Genomic DNA, 16,786 nt, shown 5'->3' with positions numbered 1-16,786 from the left:
GTGCTGTATTAAGGTCTGTGGAGACAATTTGGAAAAAAACCGAAACAACACCTAATCCTTTCTACTGCTTGGGGTACTGCTGAACATGTAGCACACTTGATTCCCTGAATCGAATAATTTGTCTTTTTGTTCCTCCTTTTTACAAGGCAAATGAATTCCTGAAGAAGATGGGGCTGCAAACTCAGATTTGAACTGGAGCCCAACGTGGCACTTTAAATGTGTCTGAGAAGCTCAAAGCAACCCTGGGTCCTGCTTGTAAATCAAACCTGGCCAAATCCTCTGCCACGTCTTTCCCTCCACCTCCCACCTTGCACACCCTCCCACTTGCTCTCCAGCTAACAACTCATGCGCCAAGTTTAATCTCCAAGCCAATTTTTATGGCTGAGTTGAAATGGAAGGGTGGACAGGCCCACAAGAGCATGAAAGTGACTCAATAAAACAGTGGGCTCCATTTAAACTGAGGGCCGTGAATCTGGAGAACATAGGCAACAGCTTGTTTTGAAAGCTAAATCTATTTTGCTGGAAAGCCTGGGCTAGTTCTTGAACCATTCTGGTGCTTCCTGCCAGCAGTTGCAACTTCCAGACTCCAGACCCCGGCATAGCAAGCTGTGGTTCTTCAAGACCCATTGAGCACTTGTTAGTGCCTTGGACTTGCCTGAGTGTCAAATCTATGGACAAGCTTTTAAATGGAGTGTCTCAGAATCTGACGTATATGCTTCGAGCCATTTTTTTCCACATCTGAATTTTAGTTGCAAGGCCACCCCTTCTCTTTCTCCCCATCCTAACCCTTAACATCTCAGCTCTGTCACTTCTCATGGAGCTCTTTGAGACAGGCAGCAAGTGGGCAACTGAGCTGTGGTCTTTGATGTTCTTTGGTCCATTTCACTTCTGTCACAGATGTCAATATACTTGTGCACAGAGCATGCTGCAGCATCTTAGGGAGCTACAAAACACCAGCCTATGACAACTGGAAACAAGATATATCAGCAGGTAAATGTTTCATCCCCTGTGGCGCTGCTTAAGCTGAAGAAAAGAAGCTTCATTCCTGTAAATCTGCTACATGGAACCAATTCTTTCGTGAAAGTTACCTCACACTAACTGCAGAGTTCATAGCATTGGTTTCTGTCTAAGTGGTACAGTAAAGCATTTGACCTTATTTAGATTCCAATAACAGAGAGCTATGCTGTAAGTAGCAGAGACAGATTAAGTTAAGACTGTGATGACATTTTCTTTACAGACCTCTTGCTGTTCCTTGTATTTCTGCTGTATTTCTGATGTGTTGTGGGGGAGATCATTCCTTCTGGATCCAAATCTTGGCACACATGCAGCTAAATCATTCCTGCGTGTATACCACCTGCCTACATTCCCATTTATTCGGTTATGTTGCAGATTCTGGTACTGTTTGCATTTCCATTCCTCTGGCTGATTTGAGGAGTGCCTGTAAGCAGTTTGCTCCCTTACTCAGCCAAATGGGCCTGGTTTCCAGAGGGCCAGCCACAGTTCCACTTCAGCACAGGGCAGTGGAGTGAGTCCCTTTGAAAACCAATTTACAAACGTCTGTGCAAGAATAGCCTGTATTTGCTTGTGGAGGGGGATCCCAGGAGGCTTTGGGACCAGGCATGTTATGAAAGGATGGAAGATGGGGTCTCCAGAATATGAGAGAAATTCGGAAGCAGATAATGTGATTTGCCCCAGGAAAGCTAGAAAAACTAATAGCAGAGCCACGAGTGTTTCCTTTGGTTTTGTGTTTTAACTGCAGGACTCAGTCTTGCAGTTAGCACAAGTAGCATCTCAGCCTGTAAATGCCTGGCTGAGAAGTGTAGGATGTGGTAAGGAACTGGGAACCATTGCTTGAAATGCTTTGATCCTTTGCCAGATGGCAGTCCCTTGGTATCCTTTGGGTTGTATGATTGCTGTTGACGAGCTCCTGAGCTTGTGCAGCTCGCATGGCTGTTAATCTCTGAATCTTTGGTGGTAGAGGGGAATAGGGACAAGGGTGGCGTCTGCCTCTTTCTGAACTGCTCCTGTGCTAGGCTTAGATCACGCACCTCTGGGTCTGTCCTGGGAGGGAAAAGAGGGGAGAGAAGGGACACGGCTGCTGTCTCAGCTCAGTCCTGGTGGCCTAAATCAGTATCCTATAGACATGGCTTCACTGGCAGCTTCTGGGAGCTGCCGTCAGCAGCATTTCTCTCCCTTTCACAGGGACTAGCAGGAACCAGCTCTTAGTGTCTCTTGTCTGTATTAGGAAGCATCCTGGACTCTCCCTGAGATTAGTGTGTCATTAAAGCCTGTTTGCTTATTCTGAGACTCTGCCCCCTCCTCTGCTAATGGTCTGCAGGGCTGTGCTCATTGAGCTGTGATAACATTTAATGTGAGTTTCTGCATGGTTGGTGCAGCTGGCAGTATAAGTCCTTGTACTGGCAGGGGATCTGCTGACGTACTGTTCAGGCACTGAGGCATCTTGTCTCATCTCCACATCCTCTCCTTCCCCTCAGGAAGTTTTCCTTCTGTTCTGAAAAACCTTGTGTTCACCCAGGTCCTGCTCTGGAGCAGTCAGCTGTGGCACTAGAGGCTGTCCAGCCTCTGGCTTTTATACCTCTGCTTCCAGATTTCTCACTGATTCTGGGAAGATGAAAAAGCAGTGCTAATTAATCTAATTCCAGAAGCACCAGGTTTTCATAGGAGGAGAGCAGCTAGCTGGATGTGTTTCAGAGAGAGAGAAGTGTGGGAGGTAAGAAAGACATACCTGCTCAGATCCCACTTTATGGGCTTCTGAGGGCCAGCTAGCTACAAGTTACTTTGTGAGTACCTCCTGATCAGTAGTAAGTTTTCCATGGGTGACAATAGACCATGGTTTGCTGCAGTCATTCCCACTCAGCTGTGGTCGCTGTCAGGGTGAATTCTCCTCAAAATTCAGGCCCTCGCATTCTTAGAAATAGGGCGTCATGTCTGTACCACAGATGAGCTCAGCTCAGTGCGTGGAGCTGGAATGGTGCATGAACGACCTTGGGTATGACTTCTGCTCTCTCATTTATGAGAGGACTACAGCATCACCCATTCCTCTTTCATGCTGGTATGTGGAAAGCCCTGCTGAAGAACTGAATGTGACTGAAATGCCATAGCAGCTGTGTCCCCACCACAGATTGCAGTCCTTACAGCCTTCCTTTTGTGAACCTGGCATTTTCTGATGTCTGTAAATTATAGCAGCAAAAAGGCAAAACTTTTAGATCCATCAGAGTGAGGCTAGGTAGCATCTGGAGTGAGACACTGTGGCCTGTATGACTGACACATGCAGATGGGAATTTCTACCTGTGGAAGGTCAGAGCGTGATGAACAGAGCTGGTTGAGTACAGACACTTCAGGTGAAGGGGAGTACCTGCAACATTTTCTTTTAACCTTAATTGTACTTTTTATGTTGGAGTGGCAAGAAGTGGAGATGAAATAGCTGCCTGTGCTGTGGTTGGCAAGAAGGACTGGCAGCATAGGTTGGCATTCCTGCATTACCTTTCATATTGCTGCTCACAGAACCACAACCAGCAAAGTCTCCTCAGCACAAACTGCCACTTAGGCTGCTGGCGAGAAAGCAGTTCACATGCACGGTGAGGAAGAAATTACCCTCCTCCTTCTCAGTAATGAACTAGCAGCTTATGGGGAGACTCTGGAGAGGGGCCTTTAGGAGAGGGTGTTTTGATTAGTCCCAGAAGCACAGTGTGCACACAAACAGGCTATTGCTGGGGAGCTGCAGATGGAGGAGAGTGCACAGCCAGCCCTTGTCTTCATACTTCCTCCTGCTGCAAGGAGCAGGTGTGGGGAGCAGGGCCAGAGCTGGGAATCATGCAGCTGAGCATAGAGTGGTATCAGTGCCCACAGTGACGTAAACTGGGGAGCCTGAGCGCTAGGTGGAATAATAAATGACTGGCAGGCGCTGACAGCAGGACTTGGCTTTCCTTTTCAGGGTGACAGTGGTGTGGGAAGCTTGAGTTCATCTAGAAAAGAGCAGCACATGAGCTTTGGGGATGGCAGTTTATTCCAGGGGCTTGGGAATTGTTGAATCCTCTCTGTAGTCTGAGATTCCTTCCTGGAGTGAGTGACGCTTCTTGGGATAACACTACAAGGCCCTGGTTTGTGGCAGCCATCTGTATTTAATGATCTGTAAAGGCTTTGCTATGAACACAGGTGCTCAGGGGTAGACATTGGAGTGCGGAAATCTGCACACCTTTAACAAGCTTGTTATCTTCGGCCCCTAGTAGGTGGGATCCAGGGTGCTCTTGAAGTCTGTGTCGAGGCACCCAAAAGCACACAGCTGATCCAGAAGCCAACCCTTCACTTAGCAACAGTAAGTGGCGGGGGCTCAGACAAAATCTAAGTAATTTTTGTAGTGGTTAGGTAAGTCATTTCTGAAGCATATCAGAGTCTCAGTTTGTTTGGTGTCTGCGTGCAGAAACCTGTAAGTGCCACATGCCTGAGTGACAGCGGGGCCTTATCATTAACACAAGCAAGTAACTCAAGTGGTAAACGTGGCACAAGGCTGCAAGGCATGTTTTGTGAGATTATAACGAAGAAGCTGTCTTCTAACACCTACAATCATTAGTTACAATAACCAGGAGCAAATTATTTTATCAGGAAATGAATTTTCCTTGGCAATGACATGCATGTTAGCAAAGTTCTTGTGTAGGTTCACCTCAGCAGCAGTCTTGGGATGGCAGGGCACTGAATGTGTATGGTTTGATGCCAACAAATCCTGGTGACCTTCCTCTTCGAAAAGTGCCAGTTTCAGTACTTTGAAGCGAGTATTTGGGGGCAATTTATTGTGTCCTTTTGGATTTTTTTAAGTTTGTCAGGATACAGATTCTTCCTGGAGTCACTTAGGAAGTAGTACCCTAGGACAGCCTTTATGGCTGGTACCTGCTGCAGCCATGGTGGGGCTGCCTCAGTTTCCCAGACTAGTGCTATATGAAGGTCTCCCCCTGGTCCAAGGCTGTGGGCTCACTCTTTTTCCCAGTTGAGGAAACATTCAGGAAAAGTGTGTTATTAAAATGGGAAACTGGGATGGCTGAGCTAGTTCTTATTTGCAGGCATCTTACTCCTAGCAAAGCACAGTAGAGCTGCTTTTGCTCTACTTTTTTGCTTTTGCTGTACATCCTTGTGTGCATCACAGCTGTAAGGTTACCTAGTTCTTCTGTTCGCTTTCTTCTTGGTCTGTTCTGTGTGCAGGTGGCGGCTTCTCACATAGCAAAGCAAACATCTTTTAAACCCATCTCTCTCCCTTTACCCCATATACTGATCTTGCAGTCCTTTTCTCCAGCCTGTTCCTTGTCCACATGGCCAGGTTAGAGGTAAAGAGAGATGAGGGAACTGATGGTCCTTGTGCGCTCTGGCACTGTTAAACCTTTCTAAGGTGTCCCAGGTACTGGCATGCATGTTACTGGTTAGCATAGATTGTGTGAAATTGGCTATCATTGCGGAGTTTGGATGTCACTCACCAGCATAGAGGTTACGTTGCACAGCAATGGTTACACTTGATGTTACAGCTCCAATTATGCTCGCAGAACAAAGTGGAGTTTGCAGTTTGTTGCGTACAACCCCCATCTGTGCCGTTCTGTGCACTCTAAGAAATTAGGTATCTTGTGTGTCAAAGTAGGCACCCAAAATAAGTGTCTATTTTTTCTTTCTGATCTCCTGATCTCCTGCATCTGTCAGATGCGGACTACACCACCCCCTCCTCCTCAGAGATGCTGGGAGAAGATTCAGTTCAGTCCTGTTTGTTCAGCCCTCAGACTCTGTCGTGACAGGCAGTGTTGAAAAGCTCATGAGGAAATTAATAATTCTGCCTCTGAGCCAGGCATGAGCAGCATGCAGGAAATGAGGCGTGAGACCACACACCGAACAATGAGGAGAGAACAAGCTAGCGAATAGCTGCTGGGTTCCGGGAGCATCATCCATCGCGTGCACTGGTGGAGGCCAGAGTCCGTGCCTTTGGACACTGGGCTTGGAAGAAAAACTGCACTGCAAAGCATTTGCGGAAGGGGGGCAAATTAAGGATGCCGTGTCAGCCCTGAATTTGGCATTTCCTCACTGGTGAGTGCTTGACTTTGCAGCTAATCTTTCCACACTGTTTTTGGCATGCAATTATGAGTAGATCTAATCAGTGCTTGTCAGACACCTGAAATAGCAGGCAGGTGCAGGCAGGAGATCCTCAACGTCATAGGCTGAGAGTGTTCCAGCCAGCCTTTGCCCATTCTGAAAGCAGGTCGATAGATCATAGACTCATTTAGATTGGAGAAGACCTTTAAGATCATTGAGTCTGACTGGTTCCTTCCATTTCCAGCTGCTCTTACCTTAGCCAGAGTGTAAAAGTGCCTGTGAGGGGAAAGAAGGGTAGGACAGTCAGCAGTGAAAGAGAACTCCTCAGTTAGGAGTGAGTGAGCATGCATGTACTTGATTTCATAAAGCTTGGGAGATCAGACAATCCTACATCCTGTATACATCCCTGTCTGTTGTCTTGCCTCCTGTGGGCAAGTGGGACGGCAGACAATAGAGCTTTAAATGTATTTTTTAAAATAATTTTGTTGAACTTTTTTCCCAGCAAACACATATTTACATCATTGCGCTGCAATTCCAACAGCACTGTGCTGCTGTAGCGTTTTGATGTCATTCTGACCTGCAAAGTGCCTGGGGTCTGGCAGTGTTTTTGTGCATCTTACCAAAGGATTTAAAGCAAGTGGGAAGGGAAATGCAGAGGGCCCAGAAAGAAAATAGATTAAAGCCTTGTTGCTGCATTGTGCTGTACAGCTGGAAAAGTAGACCTGTTTGATTAATAATGGTGGAGCCAGCCCAGCCAGCAGTTTAAACCAGTGCCTTTAAGCAGCATGTGCATCTCTGGGTTTGTATCCCACTGAAACATGTTCTGGGTCATATCCTCAGGCACAGGTTCTGGTCAATGGCAGAATTAAGCCAGTCTCTTCAGAAGTATTTCAGAAGATTCAGCGTCAGGTGCCCAGTCTGAGGTGTCCTGCGCCTATTTTTCTTTTCCAGGAGTGCCGACACCTCTGAAAGTCAGACCTCCAGTTAGGGGCCCAGACATTCTATCTAATTCCTCCTTACTGTTTCATTTTTCCCACTTAAGAAAGGTAGTGTACGCTGACAAGGGGCAACACACAGCACTCGGTTACAGCTGTGTTGATAAAGGGAGAGCAGGGACCTGAGAAAGCCCTTCTTGGTTGTTTTTTGAAATGATACTTCTAGACTAGTCTCAGTGATTCAAGTGCATAGCAAAACTCTGGTCCTGAGTCTCAGTGTCACTGTGGAGTCCTGCTTTAGAGTGGGTATACATTAATGATGCCTTCCAGTTGTTTTATACGGCCAGTGCTGCGTACAGCATTCTTCAGCATAACAGGGCCTGGGAGGCAATCTGTCCATCCCTGCTATCAACTGTGCATTGTTACAGAGAGGTGGTTTTTTGCTGGATGCTCTTAGGGTGATTTTGCAAGCACAAAGGCCATTTCTGTCCCTCTTGGAGGAACTTTATATAGCTAACAAAAGGGCCTAAAGCTGCTCCAAGAGTTTTCAGGAATACAAATAGGACCACAAAACTGCTAGCTCTGCTCTGAAAGCTTTGCCCATGGGAGAAACGAATGTGAAATTTAATTATTTTATCGATAGGAATCTCCCATATTACAGAAATTGTCTTTCCCTCCCCTTCTAGCCTTGTGCTTTCTTTCCTTTTTTCTTTCTAGCTTGCTGATGCACAAGGCTTCCTTTTTCCTGTAAGAAGGAACAACTGAGTAATTGAAATGGAACACTAGTGAGGATTTTTTAATCTGAAAGTCAGCACTAATTAGTCAGGTCGGGTGTAATTAGCTTCCTCATCTGTCACTGCCTCCCCCCAACTTCTCAGTGACTTTCTTCTATCCTAGATTTCACTGAAAAAGAACTCTGACACATGGGAACTGCCTGAGTGTTTTTCCTGTTTGGGGTGCAAATGAGTGACAATCCCTGCAGGGCTCTTGGGGTCTGAGCTGGATCCCACCTGCTGCAGTCAAGGGCAAAACTCTTCCTGATCTTAAGGTCTCCCAGGTTTGGCTTTGTCCCTTCTTTTCTGCTGTGTGTCAGGTTCACGGGAGTCATAATTATTCCTACCCTGTGCTCCATAGCCCTGCAGCGCTTTAAATGCTTAATTCGTTACTCCGATCAGACTGGTAAGTTGCAGCAAGACATGGGAGGATGCCCAGGTTAAATTGTTGAACAGGGTTGCAAATATCAAGGGGCTTGGATGCCCGGGCTGCCAGTCCCTGTTTCATCTGTGACAGTCATCCAGGGAGGAAAGGGGTGAGCCTCTTCCATTGGGCTCTGGTAGCATTCATGGCCGTGATGCTGAGGTTCAGCTGCAGGTTGTCTGGTGTGCAGGGCTGGGGATGTGGCTCAGATCTGATGTGAGATAGCCTCTATGGTCCTCTGGACGGAGGTGCCCATTGGTACTGAAAAATAGCTTTGGCAAGGAGACCTTCCTTGTTTTCCTCCTAGTCACATTTCCACACTGCTGCTGTGGTTGGGAAGAGGCAAACCAGATAATCAGCTGGATCCTGGCATTATTGGTACCTTCCTTAAAGCTGTGTGTCTTTGTACCAACACAGGGTTGGAAGATGTGAGTCTCTTCATGGCCACATACCTCTTTGCTGTGATGGATTTTCTGAACTCGCACCTTCAGATCAGGAAGGATCTTCATCCTGGGAGGATGCTGAAACTGCCTGACAGTCTGAAGGCTGAATGCTAAGGGAGGAAGGTTTTTATGTACTGTACAGACTCCTCCTTCCCTTCCCCTCTTGAATCCCTCTCCTACCCTCCCTTTCCAGCTCAGTTAGTTTTCTACAAGGTCCCTCCAAGCTCAGCTGTGCTGCCGAATCAGCAGCTCGCTTGCCTCTCCCCCCTTTCCCCATCCCCGAGTGGTTCCTGGCTGGCTGAGTGGGCGAGGCAGCACAGGTGAACATGTGCTGACACCAGGATAGGAGTTGGGTGAGCTGAACACAAAGTGTGCAGGCCCGTTTTTGCCAGAGGAACACGGGGTCTGCGGTTTCTATGCAGCCATTAGGCAAAAGGTTTGAGATTTGTCCCCCCTTTGCAGCATATTCTCTGTAGGCAGCTCTGCAGAGCAGAGCTATGCAGTAGAGCCCTGCAGTTCTGCAACCCTGCTGTTGAACTTCGTCCATATCATGGTAGTGTGGGGAAGGGAAAGGGCCCCACATCCCACATCTTCCCAGTGTCGGGAGAGCCTGGAGTGGGGAGATCTGCCCTTTGCTTTTGCCCCTGTCTTGTGCTGTGAGCTGACTGTCCCATGTGCAGTCTGCTCACACAGTCTGCCTTTGCATGGCTGCGCAGAAAACGGGAGCTGCTGCAGGCTGTATGGGTAGGCTTGAGGAGCTCTTTTTGCTGAAGCAGCTGGTTCAGGGTCTGTCCTTCACTGGGTGTGTGGTGGCCGCCTAGGCCCTTCTCAACATGGATCTATTCAATGCTTGTATGTTCCTGGTGGAAAAATCTGAAAGCATCAGGACAGTGGGAAGGGGTCCCTGATGTGGGGCACCCTGTGGTGACTGCAGCTGTGGCTCTTGGTTCCTGCTTGCAGTCTGGATCAGGGCTGTCCATAATGTGGTGTTGTAGGTTCCTGCCAGATCTGGCTTCATGTGGCCAAGCGTGCGACTCTGGAAGCAGAGGGTATTTTGTGAGGCAGAACCTGTCGTGGTAGTGGAGGTTTTCAGTTAAAGTATTTATTTACTAACTACTTTGCCCAGTTTCCTTTACCTTTCTCTGACTTAATGGAAGCTACGCCTGTAGCAGCACCCTAAATCTGAGCCAGGAAGCTTCTTCATAGGAGGTTCTGCCACCGTACAGAGTCCTGACTGATTTTGAACCAGGAGGAAGCCTGTTTGCTTTCGACAGGGCAGAGGGAAGCCCAAGAAATCTGAATGCCTAGCCCAACTGGCTGAATCAGTGCCTCTTTAAAGAAATGGATCCAGGGCTGCTAGGAGTGCACTTATCCTCTGCTCTCTCAAACCTGGCGCAGGCTAAGCTTGTACAGAATTGAGGCAGAGCTTTGAGGGCTGCAGGATTAGGTCCACTGTGCATCTCTTGAAACTGAAAAAGTAACTGGGCCATGCTTCAGTGCTGAGTCTCTGGGTAGCACAGGAAGTGGTGGAGGGAAAACAGGCCAGCCCCCAAGTAGAATTCAAGCAGAAAAATGCATTTCACTCCCCTTCTGGCTGATTCCAGGGTTTATCTCCCCCGCCGATTCACTTTGCTGTGTTTTGGGTTGGATAAGCTTTCATCCTGACCCAGGCAGGATCTGACGAAGGCAGTAAAGCCAGACAAGTCCCAAGGGCAATGCTAAGTGAGCTGTGTCTGGCTTTGCAGCTGAATCATATGGTTAACTCTCTTTTGAAGGGAGTTCAGAGCTGTGGTGGAACTAGGGCAGGATGTACACATGTGCTTGCCCCACATGCAGAGGGAGGCTGTCACTGTCAGGGACAGCACAACCCAGGTGCCTCCTTCCCTGCCCTTGCCTTTCTGCCTGGACCAAATCTTGATCCTTCCCTGACTCGGTTCTCGTGTGAGTCCATATAATCTTGGGGCTTTTCGAGCATTTGCTGTGCTGGGGTTTACAGCAGCATCAGAATTTGTACCAGTCTTTAGAGGGTAGCATGTGTTGGCCTTCATACATTGTGGCTGCCCATCTGTTATAATTGCAGTCACCATGAGAGTGGGTGGAAGAGCCAGAGGGAGATGCGTGAGGTCTGATCCCTTCCTTGAGTTGAGGATTTAGCTCTTGGTTAAAAAAGAAGATTGTATGATCATTTTTCTGCTGGCTTATTACTATCTCAGTCTCTCTTGTTTCCCTTTCTTGTCACGTGCAGGCTCTTCTGTTTCAGGATTAGAATCTTTTCCCTCCTTCTCCTCAGAAGCTCAATAAAGGGGAAATTATTATGGCTTTTTACCTCTCTCTCTAAAGAGAGAATACATACGCTTGATCAGATCTTGCAGTAACTCCATTCTGTTGAAGGAGAGCCCAGGCCATGGGAGGAAGGGCAGGTGGGTGGAGTGGAGGTAACTGTGTGTACACACCAACTTGCCCAGATGGGATGAGTGAGGTTTGCACCTCCATTCGTGCAGCATCTATCTGCACTGCTAAAGTGAGCTGAAGTTGTAGCTTGGTTGTCTCTTAGAGGCAGAAGGGTGATAGTACTTGTCAGCCCAGCGATGGATGGGAGTTACACACTGGCCAAGGGCTTGCATGTGCTGAGGATGCCTGTCTGCAAAAGCAAGCAGCGTGCGGTGACCTGTGAGCTGGGGCTGGCGTGCCAGCAGGCTTTGGACACATTAGGAGGATGTCACTGCCCTCCACTGTTTTGTCAGTATTGATGGGATTACAGCTGCTCTGTGGGGAGAGTTTTCGAGTGTAGAGTGGGAGACAAGGCAGGACTGCAGTAAGGAGCAGCTGGGAGAGGATTTATACGCAGATTCAGGGACTTGGAAAAGCCTTCTCCCTGTTGTGATGCAGGTAAGGCTCTCTGTAAGCAACAGCAGAAGAGCACATGGGTATGCATGCCCGTGAAGTTGAGGCAGAGGGGCACCTGCAGGCCAGTAGCTGTCTTGGGCAGCATTGTTCATATGCTCTTGGCTTTGCCCCAGTGCCTAAGGCTCATGCATTGATGTGTGGCTGTTCAGGGAAACTTTCAGACGCTCCCTGGCTGTTTAGGATTATGCATCCTGAATATTAAAGAAATCTTAATGGAGCCTGAAACCAGCTAGATTTCTCCTGACTTTTCCAGAGAGTTGAGAAGACCCCCCCTTTGCTTTCTTCTTGCTGTCTAACAGCCCTATGTGTGAAGGGGGAAACAACACAGCAGATGTTTTGTGAGCCGCCCTCTCTTCACCCTATTTCTTAGCCTCCTGAGGATGTGGAGGTCTGGCAGAAGAGGGACTGTGGCCATCTGCCAACAGTGGTGCCCATCTGTTTTTTGCACTGTGAGATTGCAGAGCAGGAGGAGGATTCAGCACAGACTTACACACGTGCCCTCCTGCACAGCTTTCTGCAGCCTGGCTGAGGTGGGTGAGCCAGCTGCATGAGCTTAACCACAGTGAGGGGGTGGGAGAGTCCCTGCTCTCACACTGACAGGAAGGGTGGGATGTTTTGAGACAATATCAGCTGCAGATTAAAGCCACTGTTCAACATTCGTGCTTTCCTTGGTGCGGGCAGGAGCAGGGAGGCTAAAGCTCAGAGGTTCCCTGTTCTCCACAGGCTCTGCAATGCTGGAAGCACTCTGCCCAGCTTGCCAACACAGATGCTATCCAGACCAGAGCGAATCCCATGGGAGCTGCTGTAGCTCCCACAAACTCCCTGTGAGCAAAGCCACAGGCATCACCCACACTGACCAGAGCCAGGGAGATTGCTGTGACCCTTGCTCCTTTGCACATCCCTCTTCTGCCAGGGAGCATTTCTGCCCCATAGCTTTTCCTCTCAGTCCAAGTTCAGGCAGCTCCCAGGTCTTCTGAGGACCTGGAGTTAAGGAGTGCTGGCAATTCATCTTCCTGCTGATATAAGTCCTGTTAAAAAGAGAAACACTGGTTAGGAGCAAAGCTTGTAAATTGCTTCTGGCTTGTGTGTAAATTGCTTGCAACTATCAGAGTCAAGTAACAAACTGAATCTGTTCATTGATTCAGCGAGGACGGCTGCTGGCTTTGCTGCTGGCTTTGCTGCCGGCAGCCGGGAAAGGGAGTGATGCTTATAATAAGGTCTGGGCTTTCTGGGCTTTGCTCTTGGGGACCACTGCCACCTGTGGCTTTCCTGACTTGGGAGGCTACCATGCAGCACCCAGGAGGGGCACATGGGAAAGTCTAAGAACCTGTGTGTGCTGGCAGCCCCCTGCAAAGGACAGCACCTTGCAGGGGGGCTCCCTTTCTTTCCTGCCTACACTACATGGGGGCAGTAACTGCTTTTGCTTCCTGTTTGTTCCACAGGAACTGGGAAAACCCACTGTATAAACAATATCTTGCAGGGGTGGAAGGCAAGTGGGGTTGTTCAGCCCTTTCCCTTCCCACACTGGCAGTTGATAGCCCTTCAGGGACTAAAGCACGGTCACAGTGAGTTCTCTGTGGGGGCTGGTATGTGCAAATGCCTGCATACGTCTGTGTCTGCAGGTATGGCTGCATGTGTTTCTGGTTCTGTGTGCACACAGGTGCACGCTTTGTGGGAAAGGTGAATACAGCTATAAATAGCTGCAGGAAAATCTATTGTCAGTTTTAAGGAGGGAAAGATAGGGTCCCTTGCATTTTTCGTCTGCTATCATGAACTGTTCCCAGGCATGAGAACCACATTAGCTAATTAAATGTTCCTGCTGCTGCAGTCTGAGCAGCATGCTGTCAGTCCCCTGCCATCTCTGTTCCTGGAGCCATGCAGAGCCTTCTTCTGCCAGAGCACTGAGCTCTGGGACTGTAGTTTGAACTTTTCCTCTTTCTAGTTCCTCTGCCAGGCTGGATGTGGGATATGCCATGGTGAGTCTGTTCTTTCAGCGGCTGTAGCAAATCTGTGGGGTTTGAAAGGAGTCATGCTTTGCTGCTGAGGGTGCAGGGCTGAGAGCACTGGAGTGTGCCTCCATCCCTGGCTCTGCTGCCGAGACCCTTCGGCAACTGCTATGGTTTCACGGCTGTGCCTGGTGACACCCATTGCTGGGTCTTGCTGACTGCTTTTCTCTACCCCTTTGTGCAGGGACTGGACATGGACACAGAGGATGACCCCTTGTTACAGGACGCCTGGCTAGATGAGGAAGATGAAGAGGTAGCTTTCAGCTCCCGGAAGAGACGAGAGGGTGCTCTCTTGTGTGGGAAAAGCCCATGCAAAGTCAGGCCCCTGCGTGTCACACTGCCGGTGTCTGGCTTCTGGAATATTGTTGGCTGGGTATTTACCAACCCGTATTGCGCTGGCTTCATCCTTTTCTTGGGCTGTGCTATCCCTGCTGTTCTTGCTGTTGTCATGTTCCTCCACTACCCAGCCCTGGATATTGACATCTCCTACAATGCTTTTGAGATACGCAACCATGAGTCCTCTCAGCGCTTTGATGCACTTGCCTTGGCCCTCAAGTCCCAGTTTGGGTCATGGGGGAGGAACCGCCGAGACCTGGCTGACTTTACCTCTGAAACCCTGCAGAGGCTCATCTTTGAGCAGCTCCAGCAGCTTCACCTCAATGCTTCCCATCTTGGGGTCAGCACGCAGGTCAAGCGCAGCATCCCAGAGGGCAGGACGAGCTCCCCCAAGCCCCGTGTCCACCTGAACCCAGGAAACCGGAGTTCCCGAACTGGGAGGGGTGCCCCACGCTGGGACTACTCCAGCACTTACATCAGCGCCAACACACAGACACATGCCCACTGGCGCATCGAGCTCATTTTTCTGGCTCGGGGGGACTCTGAAAACAACATCTTTACCACTGAGCGCCTGGTTACCATCCATGAGGTCGAGCGCAAGATCATGGACCATCCTCGCTTCCGGGAGTTCTGCTGGAAGCCCCATGAGGTCTTGAAGGACCTGCCCCTGGGGTCCTATTCCTACTGCTCCCCTCCCAGCTCCCTCATGACCTACTTCTTCCCCACTGAGAGAGGAGGGAAGATTTACTATGATGGCATGGGACAAGACCTTGCTGACATCCAAGGTGAGCTGAGGGCCATGGGTGAGGGCTGGCATGTTTAAGGAATGCATCTCCTGCAAGTTCAGGCAGTCGCTTACTGGTGTACAGCTAAGAGGGGTGACTGCCTTGTGCAGAGAGGAAGATGCTCCCATGTTGTGCTTTGAGGAATCTTCTTTTCTGCACTGGGGCCCCTTTTCAAACCCTTTCAGCAAAGCCCCTGCAACTCCAGTCATGGTTCACACAGGCCCCAAAAGGCGAGCGAGAGGAACAAATGAGGGGGAGTCTTGCATTGTACAGATGCCTGCTACTGACCCTTGTCCCCTGTAAATGACTGTGGTTAACTAGAGGAATGTCAGGTTTTGGACAGACAATAGGGATGAGCTTCCCTGTACCATAGAGCAGATGAAAGAAGTCTGTGGGCTGCTCTGGAGCTTGAAAGGCAGCTTGTGAGTCACCAGCTGGAAGGGCTCCTATAATGAGAAGACGACCCTGCCGCCTCCTCCCAGCTCCATACCCTGTACTATGCCCCTCTAGCGGAGCAGAGGCTCTGGATGGTGAAAAAGAGGTGAATCATGAGGAGTCTGTGGGAGTGATGTGGCTGTGGGATGAAGCCTCCATCTGTCTCCCAAGTGCAGGCTGCAGATGATAGCTGTTCAGGAGCCATACAGGGAGCAGGCAAAGAATTAACTCCATCTGCTCCAGTGTGAGTAACAATTCTGCTACCAAAACAGGAAAGAGCGTAGTTTCTGGGTCTTTCTGAAGTGAACTCAAGGGAACTTGGACTTTGAGGGTAGACAGGCAGTGTCTCTTAGAGCTGAGAAGCTGAGTACCTCCATCTCTGTGTCCTTCACACCACCAGATGGCAGAGGTACCAGGTCACAGCAGAGCCAGGACTCCTCATCCTCCATGGGTATTGTTTAGCTCTTGCGCTTCCCAGCGTGATCGAGCAAATATTGGCCCAGTGAACAAGAACTAAGTGCCTCCACCATCAGGAGTATTGATGGCAAGGTTGTGTGCATTGCTGCTTAGGGGAGCTGTGGTTCAGATCACAGTCAGGTGGAAGATGCATCCCTGATGGGGAACTGCATGTAGGCAACATCACAAGCAAAGTCACAAAGCAGAAGTGGAATGTAAGTTTTTGCAGTCCAGCTTTCCCCAGACTTCCTTGCTCTCTGCAAGGCAGCAGCAGTCAGTATCACTCTGATGAAAAATAGGACCGCTCCCAGGTTCCCTTTGTCAGGCTAGACCCTGTGCCTTGCCAAGTCAACTAAGCAGGACCTAACAAAAGCGGTGCTGCTTTCTCCCACAGGGTCTCTGGAGCTGGCCATGACCCACCCTGAATTCTACTGGTATGTGGATGAGGGCTTGTCTGCTGAGAACATGAAGAGCTCCCTGCTGCGGAGTGAAATCCTCTTTGGGGCACCACTGCCAAACTACTACTCAGTGGAGGACCGCTGGGAGGAGCAGCGCCGCAAGTTCCAGAACTTTGTCATCACCTATGTGGCCATGCTGGCCAAGCAGTCCACAAGGTGAGGGTGTGTGCAGAGAGGGTGGGTACCTTGGTGGGAGTCAGCAAGAGCAGGGAAGGGCAGAGGTTGGAGAGGATGGTGCTTTCTGTTGCACTAAAGGAGTGGATGCAATAGGCCCTTCAGGGTGTAAAAGCTCTGTCTTAAGGTTTACACAGGGCAGGCATGCCTGTTGGGCTCCAATAGCCATGCAGCATTCAGTCTCACCTGGAAGGCATTAGGCACAGAAGGCTTGGCATGCCAGCTCAGACTGCTGGTCAGTCTTGAACAGTGGCCATGGCGTAATGCTCCAGATGAAGGAGAAAAAGCATCTCCTTTGAAGTTGGGCTCAGGTACAGTGCTGTGAATGAGGGTGGGGAGCATATGGCAGAAAACCATTCATATGCTTCCCTTTAATGCCACTTCCTACTGCAGAAACATGCCAGAGACATCAATAGAGACAATGAAAGGGAGCCAAAGATTGAATCCAGTGCTTGCCTTTCCACTCAGCCCCTGTCTGGCACTGGATCTGTTTGCTTCCATCTCATAAGTCTGATTCCACTGGCTCCAACAGAGCTGCTTCTCTGCCTTCCTGCTCTGAATTTGGCTCCA

General features: G+C 49.4%; 1 protein-coding gene across 2 annotated transcripts in view; it reads left to right on the top strand.

Annotated features, from left to right (window-relative positions):
- The first annotated feature begins 916 nt into the window (after nt 1-916).
- Nucleotides 917-16,786, top strand: part of PTCHD2 (patched domain containing 2) — a 30,462-nt gene continuing 14,592 nt past the window's right edge. For both annotated transcript variants that reach the window (XM_010577321.1, XM_010577320.1), the window contains exons 1-3: nt 917-990; nt 13,757-14,693; nt 15,979-16,198. In XM_010577321.1, coding sequence (XP_010575623.1) covers nt 961-990; nt 13,757-14,693; nt 15,979-16,198 — 1,187 coding nt within the window. In that variant the 5' untranslated portion in view covers nt 917-960. The remainder of the gene's footprint in view (nt 991-13,756; nt 14,694-15,978; nt 16,199-16,786) is intronic.

The sequence above is a fragment of the Haliaeetus leucocephalus genome, unplaced genomic scaffold, assembly GCF_000737465.1.
Source record: "Haliaeetus leucocephalus isolate CR32 unplaced genomic scaffold, Haliaeetus_leucocephalus-4.0 Scaffold556, whole genome shotgun sequence".
In the NCBI taxonomy this organism is placed as follows: Eukaryota; Metazoa; Chordata; class Aves; order Accipitriformes; family Accipitridae; genus Haliaeetus; species Haliaeetus leucocephalus.
This window is presented reverse-complemented; position numbering and strand designations above follow the sequence as displayed.